This window comes from Choristoneura fumiferana, chromosome 24 (assembly GCF_025370935.1).
Source record: "Choristoneura fumiferana chromosome 24, NRCan_CFum_1, whole genome shotgun sequence".
NCBI classification, from domain to species: domain Eukaryota; kingdom Metazoa; phylum Arthropoda; class Insecta; order Lepidoptera; family Tortricidae; genus Choristoneura; species Choristoneura fumiferana.
In genome coordinates, this window is record NC_133495.1 from 6,946,384 (window position 1) to 6,963,078 (window position 16,695).

At 38.6% G+C, this 16,695-nt stretch overlaps 1 protein-coding gene across 2 annotated transcripts in view; it reads right to left on the minus strand.

Annotated features, from left to right (window-relative positions):
- eya (eya transcriptional coactivator and phosphatase 2) overlaps positions 1-16,695 on the minus strand; it is a 56,082-nt gene that overhangs the window by 3,533 nt on the left and 35,854 nt on the right. For both annotated transcript variants that reach the window (XM_074106192.1, XM_074106193.1), the window contains exons 4-14: positions 11,236-11,558; positions 9,970-10,084; positions 8,107-8,211; positions 6,618-6,759; positions 4,986-5,139; positions 3,492-3,594; positions 2,434-2,602; positions 1,878-1,967; positions 1,038-1,249; positions 833-955; positions 171-292 (exon numbers count right to left, since the gene is read on the minus strand). In XM_074106192.1, coding sequence (XP_073962293.1) covers positions 171-292; positions 833-955; positions 1,038-1,249; positions 1,878-1,967; positions 2,434-2,602; positions 3,492-3,594; positions 4,986-5,139; positions 6,618-6,759; positions 8,107-8,211; positions 9,970-10,084; positions 11,236-11,558 — 1,658 coding nt within the window. The remainder of the gene's footprint in view (positions 1-170; positions 293-832; positions 956-1,037; positions 1,250-1,877; positions 1,968-2,433; positions 2,603-3,491; positions 3,595-4,985; positions 5,140-6,617; positions 6,760-8,106; positions 8,212-9,969; positions 10,085-11,235; positions 11,559-16,695) is intronic.

Here is a 16,695-nt window from a genome sequence, read left to right on the forward strand (position 1 = left end):
GTGAAACCTTTATTTCTGGAATAAATGTTACTTTTTATCCCGATTTTCTGACGGGAACGGGATAAAGTTCTGATATTACTTGAACGCTGTGTTTGCGAATAGATTTACGGAACCCTGAAGATTAAATATGGTCGTGTTATAAAATGCAAATGGTATACATTGGCACTGACCTGTCTTGGTGGCGGAGTAGATGTGGTCGATGGGGAAGACGCCGCCCAGCCCGAAGAGCAGCACCTTGGCGAGCGCCGGCACCAGCTGCGTCGTCGTCACCAGAACGTTCACGCAGTTCTCCCTGCGCACACCTCATATATTAGTGTCCGGCGACGGCTATTATTAAGGTCTCTACCCATTACACCGTATCAACCGTGTGTATACCGTGTAAAGGAGCGGCCACACCACTGCTTGAAAAACGATGACGGTATGAAATCGCAGTGACGCATCGTATGCGCACCGTTTTAGGGTTCCGTAGTCAACTAGGAACCCTTATAGTTTCGCCATGCCTGTCCGTCTGTCTGTCTGTCCGCAGGTAAGCTCAGAGACCGTTAGAAAGCTGTAAATTGACGTGAATATGCATATCAGTCACGCCGACAAAATGGTATAATAAAAAAAGTAAAAATTTATTTTAGGGTACCTCCCATAGACGTAAAGTGGGGTGTTTTTTTTCTCGACTAACCCTATATTGTGGGGTATCGTTGGATAGGTCTTTCAAAACCATTGCGAGGTTGCTAAGACCATTTTTCTATACAGTGATCTGTTTGCGAAATATTCAACTTTGAAGTGCAAATTTTCATTGAAACCGAGTTGTGTAGTGTTGGTAAGGAATTGGATGTACCTGGAGTTGATCATGTTGAGACATTTGCATGCCAGAGTGAGCCAGTTGTCCGTGGCCTGCTCTAACTCCGCCCGCAGTTGTAGCCACTGTTCACGCTTCGCCGGCCCCAGTAGTCCGCCCACGCTGCAAATTACAATTAATAGGTATAGATAAAATCCAAGTTTTTTAAATTTGATATTAATATATCTAATTTACAAAATCTCACCTATTTCTATAATTATTGTAAGTATCCTTGATCTTTCGGTACCGGAAGGCCAATTTCCTCATCCAGTCCACGCCGCCGCGCACACCAGGGGCGCATAAGCCCGTGTTGGGTGCGGCGCCCGCGTGGAAGCCGTCCGAGGCGAAGTTGTACGCTGACAGGTCTTGGCCGTTGTCGTCGGCCGCCACCGCGTCTATGTGCTCCTGGTCACAATCCTGGGAAAACGTATGAAATTTTTTGTTGAAACAACTAAAAACCTGCTTTCAAATTAAAAAAAAACCGCATTCAAATCGATTCTCCCGTTTAAGAGCTACGGTGCCACAGACAGACACACATAGAGGTCAAACTTCTAACACCCCTCTTTTTGTGTCAGGGGTTAAAACTTACTTTATGTAAACCTGCCTGACTGCTTCATCATCAGTCCTGGATATGATTCTTGATCAAACTACACCCCCCTAAGACTTTTCTAATAAGCCTAAACACAGCATGGTTACATTGTTCTATCTTGGAGTTCCAGTGCCTTGCTTCTAGCTCCAATGTCAGATCAGCTCGATGGTACCATATTATTGTATTATCATCAGACAGAATAACACAATAAAAAGTTTGTGAAAATAAAGTTAAAAGATTCCGTTTCATTCATACATACAAGCCATCAGATACACGCCATGTACGAATAGTACAAGTGAACATATTGAAAATTAAAAATAAAATATAAAAATTGCCCTTAGGTACTAATGGATGGGTCTGACCGAACATGGCATAATTTATACTGAGTCTTTAGCATAAATATTTACTATACCAATTAGACATGCACAGTATTATTCCTGTATACAATATACATACCTCAACATCGTTGAAGAAGAAATGCGTGTCAGCTAAGCTAAATATCATCTCCTCCATCCTAAAGCCGAGTTGTACTATCTGCTGTGTATCCTGAAATTGAAAACAGTGCACTTAAATGATACTGTAATAAACCAGTATATACACAACAATTCATGCATTAATATCTGACACAACTCTATGTCTAGGGCCTCTGTGGAATTAATGTGGATATTAGTGCAGGTGTGTCTGTACACATAACAAACTTTTTTCAACTAACTTCAAATTAGTTTTAGTAAAAAAAAAAAAATACAATATTTTTTCTGATTGTACATTTTGTAGAAAGTACTTGTATTGTCAGCCAAATATTCATTCAAGTTCAGCCAACATTCATATCAGGTTTCAAGTTAATACCATTAACTGTTGAAGATTTCAACTCTGCGGAGACATTCCTGGTCAGACCACCAGTATTTCACTACCAGAGTAGAGTATTTTATGTAATCTGACCAAACTTAGAAGTATGGCAAAAATTTGACTTCTTGCTGATATTGTCAACATGTTAGAATGTTAAAGATCATACCTTATTATACTTGGTAGCATAAGTCCCTGTAAGCAGGGAGTGGAATATAATGATGGTCTCGTCCAGGTCCCAGATGAAGACGCGGTCGGTGGCCGGCTCGGGCGCGTGCTGCGCGGGCGACGACGATGTGTTGCGGCGCCCGCGCCCGCGCGCCCGCGACGTACTCTCACTGGATCACACAACCAACTAATTTTAGTCAACCACTTTCAGAAGTGATGGTTTGATCAAAAATATCTGAACACAACTCTATTGTTAACGGCGTAGAAGCGTGTTCAGATATTTTTGAACAAATTTTTGCTCACAAGTTTATGAACTCAACTGTACAGGAAGTGTGTAACATGTACCTGAGGCTGACATAGTCACATTGGGTGTACTAAAGCCTCGTTAAAATATAAGATTAAAAAAACAGAGTAAGTTTACACTACCAAGTTATAAAAATTTTACTTTCTGATTTTTGTATAGGGTTTGCTGTATCCCGAGTATTACAAAGAAAGTCTGTGAATTAAATGCAATAGCAATTCAAAAACCACACATGTTGAAAAGCTTCAGATCCCCACCATCTTTCTAGCGTCATTTTAGTGTGTAATTTAATGTGTAGTACATATGTACCATCAGCCAAATAAGCGGTCTATCAACTTTTAAACAAATTCCTATCAAATAAATATGTTGCTAAAGTCGAACTTTCAAGTTCACAGACATGTCTATTGGCATTATTATTTTATGCCATGTAAACGATTATCAACTATAAGGTGGTAAACCACATATTTGGCTGATGGTACTTGGTAGAGCCAGAGTAAGCGACAGGGAAGTCGGGAAGTTTACCAAAAAAGTTAAGATGATAGGTACTCGGTAACTCTAGTCCATTTTAAAAAAATCAACTGTTTAGTGCTGTTAGTTTCAATTGGCTCAATTCTGTTTCAACCAAGTACCAAGATTCAATGACCTCTTTAGCATAAAAACTTATGATTCATGTCTTAAATATTCAGCTTTTCAGTATTGAACCAATAACACAAGCATGCTTCAGAGCACTAATTAGCAAAATTAGTAAAGTTTCTTACCCAGAATTCTCTCTACACCGTCGACTAGCGGCGTTTACTTCATTTTTGATGGGTGACAGTGGACTATTATCATTTATCGAAGGGAGCATAGACGATGGCGATTCTGAAACAATAATTTTGCGATGAAACCATAGAATATTTAAACTAGATAAGGATTATTAAGTTAAAAAACCTTTAGACAAAAGAACATAGGTTATAACATGGTAGATAACAGTGAATTTAAGCAAATAAGTGACGAAACAGCCCTAGTAAACATTGTTCTTCCTCGGTTATTTTCCATTACCATTTTCGCTGTCTGTGTCCGGCCAATCATCCGAATATATATCATCCAGGTCACTGTGATGCTCTTCTTCACTTTCTTCTACTTTCCTCCGTTTATTGGGTTGCATTTCATTTTCTTTATTCATTTTTGCTGAGTGTTGATTCCACGAGTACGATACTAAATGATACACGTATTCGGCTCTGTTTTCATCGTGCCAGGTTATCAGTTATTGTCTAATGCCGACGTTGAGTAACTAGTGTCAGTTTAGCCTTGAGTTCAATGAAATAAGTAGTACTAGTTAATATAATAATTTAATTAATTCAACAAATTCATGTTTTGATTTTGATTCTTAGTGATTTTGACGTTGACATTAGTCACACGTATTTTCTTTATTTTTAAAATTGAATGATACTTCGGTGGCATTCTATTGGCTAGAAGGCTGGGAGCCTATTTTCAATTGGTTAACATTTTTTCATACAATTAACCGAATAACACCAATAATATTTCATAGTTTCATTCTGCATAATTCAGAAAGCTATAATTTGGCTATAATTTTAATACAGGTCATTTTTTATCTAATTTAGTTAAGTTTTCTGAATTTGCCCCTCCTTTTTCTTTGAAGGTTTGGTAGCGAAGTACTTAGTTTGGCTATTCCCCGATAGATGGCAGGAATAGACACCTTATAAGTTAAAACAAGAGTAGTAGCTTTGTTTTATCGGTAAGAATTTTTCCCGAATCCATTCATAGCTTTTATTTTTGTAGTCATGTACAGTCAAGTGTAAAAATATGAACTTATTCACAGTTTCAAAAATAAGTACCTACCACAGACTCTTATTCCGACGCAATAAGGCCGTAGTAAGTAACATATTTTTACACTTGACTGTACAGTCAGCATCAAAAGTGGCTGGTTACTTTTTTACTCTGTCACATTAACACATTTTTCAATCTTGTATCGCGCTAAGTACGTGGCTGTGAAACGACAAAGTACAAAAGTAACCAGCTACTTTTGATGCTGACTGTGCCTACTACGAAACTAGGATAAAGCCGAACCTTGCTAAAGTAACTTTTCCAGAAAGAAATATACTCAGCGGCACAAAATTTGGCCCAGTCTACATACAAAATTACCTATTAATGCATACATTTGAGGGCCAGATTTTTTGCCGCTCAGTATACTTAGTTTTATTTCAAGACTTAGGTTACTAGGATACCTACATGCAATTGTAGAAGTTTACCTGACAAAGCACCGCCGAGGTGGTATGACGTATGGCCCGCGCTCCCACTACTACTAGGAGAGCTGACGTACGGAGAGTAACTCGGCGTCGCGTAGTAACCGCTATACTGGGCGACATTGTGCTCGGCATATCCAGTCGCATAACTGCTGTAGTCCTAGTGATTGTCATATAAATTATAGTAATAAGTTATATAAAACTTATATTATAGTTTATTGGTCAACATATATATAGAGTTAACTGTCATACCTAGTTGTCAGGATACACATAAATAAGGTTGGTAACGTTTCAAATTATGTTTATGATACACTCACTAATTTTACAGTTGCCATTACATACATAGATGTCGATGGCAGTTGCCGTGTTAAAAAATCAGACGACTACTAATAAGCAAATGCGAAAGTTTGTGCGCCTATGTTTGTTACTCCTGGTTATTTCCCGCCCGCTATTAACAGCAGGACGGATTTTTATGCAATTTGGTATGTACTTAGACAGACAGATGGAACTCTGGAATAAGCTTCAAACACACAGAGGGGCGGTGCGGCGCAGCGCTGAGGCGGCACCGGTTGTAATATTCGAGCTAACATGAAAGAAGGCACACAATAAGCGTGGCGCGGTATTCTGTGTGCCCTCTTTCACGTAGCTCGACTATTACAACCGGTGCCGCCTCCGCACCGTGCCGCCATAGTAAAAGTTCTCTTTTACTATGGTGCCGCACTGCACCGCCTCCAGCATCAAAGAGCTAACACACACATCTATAGGCTACTTCTTATTATAAAATCTCGAAATTTCCACCGCTAGGATTTTCCGTGAGTGAGGAAGTTACGCGTAGATGTTTTATATGCAAATTTAATAAAACCCACGTTGTAATATTTGGGAATTAAATGGGAATTTAGTTGAATTTCAGAATTTAAATTCAATTGGATTTAATGGTTTACGCGTGTTGTGATGCCGCCGGGTAAGCACTAGTACTTTATACTTGACATTCATCTAATGAAATTGTCAGATCACAGATAGGTCTATATTTTGAATATTTTGCAAAAAATGCTCGTAAATTGCACCTTAATAATACCTTAATGATACAAAGTTAGTGTTTAAAGCTCAGTTAATGCTGTATATAATGCATTAACTCATTTGTTGAAATAAATCTGATAGCATTCGTGGTTTCTACCTATACATTATTTATATAATAAATCATGAACAATGCATGGAAACCGCAAATTCCATCAGACTGAGTTAATGCATTATTACCCATATTCCGAGATTAACCCCTTCTTCCTTGGGACTGGATTACAATTCAATTCGATTTATTTATTTTCAGACAACTTGGCCCATACAATAAAAACCTTACAGACTACATAATCAAAAGTCACATTACCAGCTTCTTCGAAATTCTAAAATCGGTTCGTGTCGTTCCGTCCGTCTGAGATTTCTAGTTAATGCGAGAGTGAGAGGGATGGTACGATACGAACTTCAATTTTTGAATTTCGGAGTAGGCCCTCAGCATTACTGAGCTCGAAAAACTAACGTTAAAAATTTCATTTTCATTTATGTTTTCATCCCATAAATACCAGAAGCCTATCAGAGAGATCTAAAACCAGAGTACTAGGCTGGCAGAACTAGCAAGGAGCTCACCTGCTGCGGGAAGGTTTGCGCGAGCCCCCCGTTGTAGGAGGAGTAGTAGGGCGAGGGCTGGGCAGGGAATCCCGAGGCCGGCACTGAACCCACGCCGCCCACGCCGTAACTCAGGTACGTCGGCGTCGCCTTGCACGATGACCTGGCAACACCGAGACATGTAGATTTTCATCAGCATCATCCGAAGGACTTCCACTGCTACACATAGATTGCAGCATTTCCGAAGCGGTGCAGCTTAGGGATCTTTAAAAAACGAGCCTATCAGTCTCTCAAAGGGCTCCCTCTATATAGGTAAAAAAAAGATCTGCGGGGCTACTCCATTATTCGAAAATCGAAGTTCGTATCGTTCCATCCCTTTGACACTTATAGTATTTAATATGAGAGTGAAGACGGCACGATAAGCAGTTCGATTTTCGAATTTCGAAGTGGGCCCTCTGGACGCCACCGACTCTGACCGATTCTCCTGAGATCTTTGCCGGTCATCAGTCCACCTTGGCCGAACACGATGATCCCAAGAGCATATTGCCCTAAGAACTGATTCTGCTATTGTGGTATTTGAGATGATTTTTCTATACTGGTGTCCCCCACGCTATACAAGGTACTAAATTAACTAAACGTCTCTAGATTAAATCAGTTGACTTTGCGAGTTTTCATCAACTCACTGATGTTAAGGAAATTTTGTCAAATCACTAAACAAATCTGGTGAGTTAAAAAAACGAGTTGCCTTTTTTTGGCTGATTTCGTCATTTCACTAAACAGATTGAGGAATTTGATCAAATGACTGATTTTTTCTAGACAAAATTAAATGATAAAATGGATTCGCCATTTTAACACCCGGATCGAAATAAAAAATTAAATCGTATGAGATATTATGATTATCCCTTAGACATTTGTTCAAATTAATATTATGGCCGTTTCCTTGCGACATCATTATAAGCCAACATTGTTTTTTGTTCACATGTACCTACCTAATTTTTGGACCTAAGATTTAACTAAACATTTGCATATTAATATAAACATGTTAGAAACTTTGTCAGCTTACCTACATTAGCACCCATCAAGCACCATGTTCACAGCAAATAAATAATTGATTGCACTATCCAGTGCTCGTGTAAAGGTAGTGCCACGAGAGTTGAAGTGAATGATTACACACACAGCTACAAAGAGAACTGATTGCACAAAACTTGCGCAAAAGGAGAATGAATTAAATGAATGAGTAAATGTCAAAATCCTGTTGTCATTACACGACATCTTGTAGCTGTGTGTGTAATCATTCACTTCAACTCTCGTGATGCTACCTATACCTACATTAGCACGTACCATTAAGCACCATGTTTACAGCGAATAAATGATTGATTGGGGTGAATGAGTTTCTATGGGCGTGTACACGAAAAATCGGTATTATCCGGGCCGGTAAATAGTGTCACCCATTGATTGCACTATCCGGTGCACGTGTACCTGTTATTGGAGCTATCTGGTGCGCGTGTACCTGTTATTGGAGTTGTGCGCGGGCGGGTACGCGGCGTACGGCTGGTTGTAGAGCGTCGAGCCCACGTACGAAGACGCCGCGCTGCCGCCGCCGTACTGCTGCATACTGTAAACAAACACACTGGTTACCACAAGATACACGAGGGTTTGGTTTCATTTTTAAATCATGTAACATTTATATGTAACGGAATAACTTTAGTTTTGTCTTTTGTCTAAACTCTAGAGACCGCCTATTAAACTGGCTTTCTAAGTAGGGTTTCAGAAGGTGTCGATGGAACCCTATTGCTTAGGCTCTTCTGTCTTTCCAAATGTCTGTCCTGTCAATCTGTCACACGGTTATTGTATGTATATGTATATCTATGAGTATGAAACGCAATAGATGGTCACTTGAAATATTCACAGACTTATTGGCTGCTGTAAAATCTAATGATAAAAATAAAACAATGTTAAAAATTAACATGCCTAAAAGAAATAATATACTTATTCTGTCGGAGTTTTGCTTGACTTTAATAATGGCAATTAGATGATGTCTTACGGAAATTTCTAGGTAGGTACCTAGCTATTTCTCACATGCTAGTTAATTTAGATAAGGACTGAAATAATCACGTCACCAGTTTCATAACCTAATCGTGTTAATTAATTATCTAAATACAGGCAATTACATGTATTTTGACGCAAAAGTCGTGTCAGCCATCTTGTGGCTTCCACAAATCCGTTCATTCAACTGCGACAGCGAAGCCATTCACTTCGCTTCTAGCTTTCCGGTCACTTGAACAATTAATTTCATCAATCATCACCATATCTGCGATTTTAGCTGCTGCTTGCTTTACTGTTGTAGGAGATTATTGGGTCAACGGCTGGCGTTACCTAGATGGGTGGTTGTTGCTTTTTCGTCAACACTGAAGGTGGTAGGACCTTATGCAAGGTCCGCCCGGATTGCTACCACCATCTTGCTCGCTAATCCTGCCGTGAAGCAGCAGTGAGTAAGACAGCCGGTGAAATTACTGGCACTTGAGGTATCCCATCTTAGGCCTCTAGGTTGGCAACGCATCTGCATACCCCTGGTGTTGCAGATGTTTATGGGCGGTAATGAGCTCTTACCATCAGGAGACCCACTTGCTCGTTTGCCATCCATTCGAATAAAAAATAACACTATTGTGTTTATTGCTAATATAATTAGATACAGATTCGACGATTGGAGTATCAACGTGATGCGCTTTTCGGTGACAGAAAATGGAAATTCGCACCCTCTCTTTCTGCGCTGACATAGATATAGACATATTTATTCAGTAAATTGTGCTTGAGTTTCTTACAGCTAACAATAAAATACATAATATCCAACACCTAAATATAAACTCTACCACTCTACCTATACCGCCCATCATACAATATATTTTTGTTCACTATTAAAAACACCCTCTCAATGAAAATTGTTTTAATTTATCTTTAAAAATACCTGATGAATTTATGGTCAAAGTTCTAGCACAATACACATAACACAACAAACACAATGAACATAACCTTGTTACGTATATTGTGGTTCTAGTTCTAGGTAATCTATGGGTTCTATCTATCTTAGTTGCCGTTTTGTTACTCCATGCTCGATACCTGTAGTATAAAGTTGAGCAACGTAGACTGAATATCCAAAAGTGTCTGTTGTAAACTGCACCATTGCACGACTCCGGACTTCTCTCTCACCTACAGACCACGTTTAATTTGTTGGAGCCTATAAAGACTGGTCATACGGCAATGTGTTGCATGGCGTTGCAGTCAGATCAGAAACACCCCTTGCCCGATCCCCTAGACCAATTCTTATCAGGACTTAGTCCGAAGGACAAGTCTTATCTACTTATGTCGGGCTCACCTGTTATAGTACTGGTACGGCAGCGCGGACTGGTCGTAGGGCAGGGCTTCCCCGTACAGCGCCACGTCCGCCTCGCACAGCCCCGGGCTGCGCACCTCACTCTTGACGCCACCGCCTGACCAGGGAAACATAAGGGTTACTGTAGTACTTCATAGTCGCAAGATGAAGACGAGTCGGTTCTAGGGTTAACGAGAAAGTAGATAGACGCAAACGTCGTCGTTTGAATTTCTTGTACGATTTAAAAACCGGCCAAGTGCCAGTCGGGCTCGCCCACGAAGGGTTCCGTACCATCCATACAACATTAGACAGTCGCAAAAAAAACACGTTTGTTGTGTGGGAGCCCCTCTTTAATATTTATTTTAATTTTAAATTCATTATTTAAATGTAAAGTGATTGTACAACTAAATATTTTGTGAATATTTCAAGCGTCTACCTGTTGCCGTTATTGATATCAAGCAAAAAACGGCAAAAAATCACGTTTGCAGACGGCAAAAAAAAAGCCCCCTTAAATATTTATTTTATTCTGTTTTTAATATATTTGTTGTTATAGCGGCCACAGTTATACATAATCTGTGAAAATTTCAACTGTCTAACTATCATGGTTCATGCGATACAGCCTGGTGACAGACGGATGGAAGGACGGACGGACAGCGATGTCTTAGTAATAGCGTCCCGTTTGTACCCTTTGGGTACGGAACCCTAAAAATATCAAAAACGCATCCATCGTATAAAAAGTACAGGCACGGGCCCAAAGACTCTATCGGTCGATGTGCAAATTCGTATGCTAAATATTTGTTTTGTTTTTATTTATGCAGTTTTGATTGCGTAAATTAGTCTATAGAAAAGAAATAAACTGTATACTTAGGTAGTCATTCACGATGACGCGTGCCGTGGTTCTTATTACAATGTCATTAATGGCTAATTTTGACAAAATCACGCGTCTTCGTGGATGGCACTAGGTAGAGAGCACTGTTATCTATTCTGTGGTATAGCGGGACTGCATTAATTTCTCAATAAAACGATTGTTATGTTCATAAATTTTAAACAACACGCTTGATTTGCATTTGATCACGTTCACCTCTCAGAATCAGTGTTTTGTTTATTTAGGGGCTGTTTCACCATCCATTGATTAGTGTTAACTGACGGTTAAATGTGATGCCGTCTACGTCTACTCGAACAAAACAAACAGAGACGGCATCACATTTAACCGTCAGTTAACTAATCAATGGATGGTGAAACAGCCCCTTAGTTTTGTTTAATTTTTACCCGTGCTATCCTCATTCATCAACCAGGCGACCGCAGATGGCGAGGAGGTCGACGCACAGAGCCCGGTGGAGGTGAGCGGGAGAGCTAGACCCAGCGTCGCGCATCCGTTCGCTAGGCTGCAGTCCACCTCCGAGCTACCAGGCAGGCATAGGCTGTCGACAGCTGCGTTGAGCGCGGAGTTGGCGGAAGTCGTCGTGGTCTGGAATATAGTCGACGCCCCGGACACTAGGAGCGCCGGCAGCGTGCCGTCTTGCAGCAAAGATGGCGGCGAGTTGGAGGTCGATTCTGACTCGCACGGGCTAGGGTTGACTTCGCCCGATAATCTGAAAAAAAAAACTCCATATAACTATCTAAATCGAAGAGAAACAAGACAGACAACAAGTGTTTCCGTTAAAAGAGACGCTTACGGCTACCAATTATCAGTGCAAAACTCGTCTATTGATCATTTCCTATAAAAACGGTTCACTAATATGTTGCAGAAAATCGAATGTCATAATTTTGTTTCACATAACAAACTTGAACAGAATCATCATATCACCGAATTAATTTTTGCATATATTATTCGCATACTATCATTTCTCATAATTTCGAAAAGTAGAATATAAACAAGGCATAATATCGATGACAATAATATTTTCATGTCCGAATAGTTATTGCGCAGAAAGATATATCTATAGATAGATATATTTAGTTTGCATAAGGATATAAAGCAGAATAAAATTATACTAAACATTATTTATTTGCAATTAAATTACGGTTATTATTTAGCCTAACTTATTGGGAGCCGTAAGATTCTGGCGTTTCTCCGGCCGCTACCGCGGCACGCTCGCTTTAGTCGCTCGGCTCGCGCGCTGTTGTAGCCGCAGTTCTAACCTAACCCAACCAACTTATGTAGCTGCTGTTCTGTTCTGGCGCTACGCCTATTGGCGCTTACTGGCGCTGGCGTTACTTTGCTGGCCTTAATTTAACCTTAACCCATTTTTATGGTAGCTGTTCGTTCCTTTAACCATGTTATTATGCCATGTTAAGGACAGCACTATTTGAATTATCGTGAAAATACTATTCTATTGTACAAACTAGTATTTCGCTATGCCATTATGCCATATAAAAATTACTATTATTCGAACTGATAATTATGCAAAATATATCATTATACAAAAGTATCATTCGGCTAAAAAAAATTTTGATATTGATACCGGTTATGCGAAGTGTATTTCGGAGAATCGATATTATGCAAGATACGAGTAAAGGGAACCCGCTATAAAAAAATTAAAGTTGCCTGAAACGTTCGGAAGGACAAAGGGGGGTAAATGGTAAATCCAAATACTTAGGAGCTGTTTCACCATCCATCGATTAGTGTTAACTGGCGGTTAGGTGTGATGCCGTTTCTACTTGTTTTGTTCGAATAGACGGAGACGGCATCACATTTAACCGTCGGTTAACGCTAATCACTGGATCGTGAAACAGCTCCATAGAGACGCAAAACGCTGTAAGACGAGCGCGCGACTGTGATTTGACGTCTGTATTTAAACAACCAAAATGTGCCCAGATTGTACCAATTAAGCGATCCAATAAAACGACATGTTTATTCATTATGATTAGAATAAACAGTCTAATAAACAGATGCCCCTCCGGATTTGCCCGACAAATAGTTACACGTGTTGTGTTTAATTTAGCCCGTTATCAAATTTATCAACGAGTGTTCTCGCGGCGTAACCTCCTGTTAAGTTCTGACAGCCTGTGACGTCAGTAACCAGTTTAGTTTAAATTAGTCACACCGTTTTATTTTTCATTACACAAATTAAAATTTCATGCGTATGCTAATGAAAACAATGTAAATTTTACCGCACCCACGTTGTTAGCATAATATCAAAACATTTAATTTTAACCAAATTTATGGTAATAGCTGATTGTGGCAACGTTTTAGCGTAACACCTGTTTTAATTCCTATTTCCATATTTCATTGCAATTTACTCGTATGATTCATTGATTTGTAATATTAATTTGACAAAAATTATCAAATCAATAAGTATAATTTTGGATGGTCAGATACAAGAACCGGCTGAGAGTGTGTCTGATTCCGTGAAATGGTATTTAGTTGGTGGTAATTTTGAGTTTACAATTTGAGTAAGTGTGCATTTTTTTTCTCTCATTTTTTCATTTTATTGCTGTACACATCTTCAAGTAGATTTCCATGAGATTTACAAAATAGACACGTCGAATCAATGACAAATTCTATCCGCGTGTCTGTGGTTTTGTCATTGAACTACAGAATTCCAAAGAGGAAGTAGATGATCACCTCAAGATTTACTAGTAGAGCATAAATTATGACTATTACGAGAGTATTTATCATTATCAAACATCACGGCATCGAGCACCGCGTCTGTGTAGAAAAAAACGCTGTTGTTTATATTAGTTCACGCTTTATTCAAGTGTCACTTTGCTTTTGCCGCTTATTTTAAAACTTCAACACTATCGGATATCAAACGCGCTCGAACGGCACTATTGTCACTATCTTTTTAATTGAAAGCTCTTTTTTTAATGTTTCGGCTTTTCACTTAAACTTTTTAAAGAATCGTAAAACGTTTACAAACGGTGTTAACATTCTAACAAAAGACTTCAAAGGTTTAATAGTTCGTGATGTAATGTCGCATTCCATATGGTGCGATGATTTAGCTGTCACATCTTTAGTTTTATGTTCTCCGCGGCAAAAATGTTGTCATGGTTGTTGCCGCTGATGGAAAATAACGAATCTTGAAATTATTGGGTCGATTCCCTATATTTGCAATTTTTTTACAGTTTATTCAAATACTGGTTTTTAATGTTTTAGTATTTTTGTCTGGAATAATGGCAGTTTAACTGTTTTAATTAAAAAGTAACTGTTTTAGACTCTGGCCAGCGAAAGCTGTCCACGCGAAACCGCAGCAAATAAAAAAAAATGAGGCTGACAACACTTGCTTGTACACTGATTAAAAGATGTTGATACTTAGTTTTTTTTTAATTTTCCAGATATTAAATTATACTCGGGCTCTTCAAGCTGCATGAAAATTCATGTAGTAATGTTTGAAAGTTGATGATGCACTTTAGGAGTCCCTTGGTAAATTTAATGATCTTTGTCAGTGCTCATTTACGTACTCGTACAGTCCAGAAGCATCAATTTTTGGACCATTTTGACTAGATTGACATTGAATATCTCTTCTAACATTTTAATTCTAATATAATCTTATAACATTTTGCATTTTGAGGATGGTAGGAGGTTAAATTAAACAAAAAGTAATTTATTCATTTCTTATAGCAGAAGTATCAAAATTATCTAAGCCGGGCTAGAATGACAATATGTCAATTTTGACAGTCTTAAAAATGATACCATATGTTTCGTAAAAAATGCGTGGCCAGCGAAAGCTGTCTAGTAATATTAAGTTTATGCGCTGGCCAGAGTCTAGTATCGGGATCGCGATTATCCTAGATCTTGACTATTTGCGCGTCGAAATTACTCGAAATATAGAGAGCATCACGATGAAACTATGTCTAACTACATGTAATTATTTCATAAATTTAATACAAAAGGTAAAAAGCAAATAAATATGAGACCATCTAAACAACGGCCGACTACAAATCAAAGTAAGATTTATTTATTCTAAATAAACACTTGATAAAACAGTTAAAATATTTTTCTACTCAAAGCACTCACTCAGCATGAATCAACAACTAAACAAAATAAATGAATAACTTTTAAATTATTATAAATATTATATCAAGTACCAGGCTAACATAGCCGAGTAAGCACGTGTTTGTTCTTTGTGCCGAGTCCAAGTGGGGTGGAACAATGAAGTCTCTAAGGGCTTTAAACGATTGCCTCTTTGTTTCATTCCTGGGTTCCGCGATTGACAATTTCACGCATTTAGTTATCAGATGTTTATGTTTCCTGCCTAGGCACTGATTGGAGAAGTAGATTCTCTTTCAATTTATTAATTGATTTGGGTGTTTATTGATTACTAAGACTGGAATTTCCAACAAAATCATCGTTATGTAATCAATTGATGATAGATGAAACGCCAGTGCAAAAGTGCATGTCTCTGCACATAGATGGTTGAAGTTTCGGGAATTTACACGCGAACGTAAGTACATACATCCCTACTCTATACAAACAAATATCGGGATAAAAAGTAGCCAATATGTCATTCCAAAGATCCAGCTATCTACATATTACATCCGAATCCACCCTCATTTATTTAATTCATATTTTGATTTTAAATAAGTATCTAAGGGCATCATATGCTTGCGCAGCCTGTGCAAAGTTCCTAAAATTAAGATTCATATTATTACAAATGTAACATTGCCTCTCTGCGATACTCGTAAATCTTTAAACTTTTTAAATTGATAGAGTAACTTTTTTTCCTAAGCACAGCGTGTATTTTTTCTCCAGCGGGACCCTAAACAGCAATGCGTTTTTGTGCGCCATTTGGCCCCCACGTGTCAAGGGCGTCCTCAGATTATATTAATTACCGTCGGTCGCTCCCGAATTTGGCAGTTTGGCCGAATGCGGCGACTGTGGCCGCGGAAAGGGTTGAAAAAAAGGCACAGCTTTAGGTCAGTTGGTCAGTTAGAGTTATATAGGTAGAGTCATTCACGATGACGCGTGCTGTGGTTCTTATTACAATGGCATTAACGCCTAATTTTGTCAAAATCACGCGTCTTATTTGGCACTAGGTATAATGCCTGTTTTGTTTTTAAATCTGTATTAAAGTCTGACCAGTGAATCAGGCAGCATAGAATGGCGGCAAATAAAAAAAATGGATTGGTATTTCACTGATAAAACAATAACTGTCACAAATGCGTAATAGAGGGAAAAAGCATGGTCGTAAACACGTCGTCAACGTAAACCTTCGTACATTGTACAATTAATGAAAAAATACAGCATCTAATTCAATTGTTTCCAATTCATTCAGTATGATCTGTGCCACAGTGGTTTTGTACTACGTCCGATCCGAATCCTTTTTAATCTTTTTTTAAAAAGATGTTGCCTAGAGACTCGTTTTTTTACGGTGGGTTTCAGAAGATAGATTTTAAATAATTAGTTATTCTTTCATAAACGTCAAAAGCACACCATAACTGCAAAGTGTGAAACAAAAACCATGATCTATAGTTTTCCCAATAAGTGACACATTCCTCAAAACTCCTATTAGAGTGTTTAAGTATGTGAAAAAAATGTAGATATTTATAAATAGTGTTTTGAAATAAATCAAATATTTCTGAGTTGTTCCGTTCCGCCGCGTTTTGGCAGGAACACGGTTTCGGGTGGCACTTACCGTTGCATGTTTTGAGCGATTTATTTTTAGTTGTATTTAAAAAATGGCCGCTGACGAGTGTTAATTATTTGGGGTTGTGAATGTGAACTGCGATTTTGGGCTGAAGTTGGTTGGTAGTCAAATCAAATAAATAAATAAATTCGGAACAGGA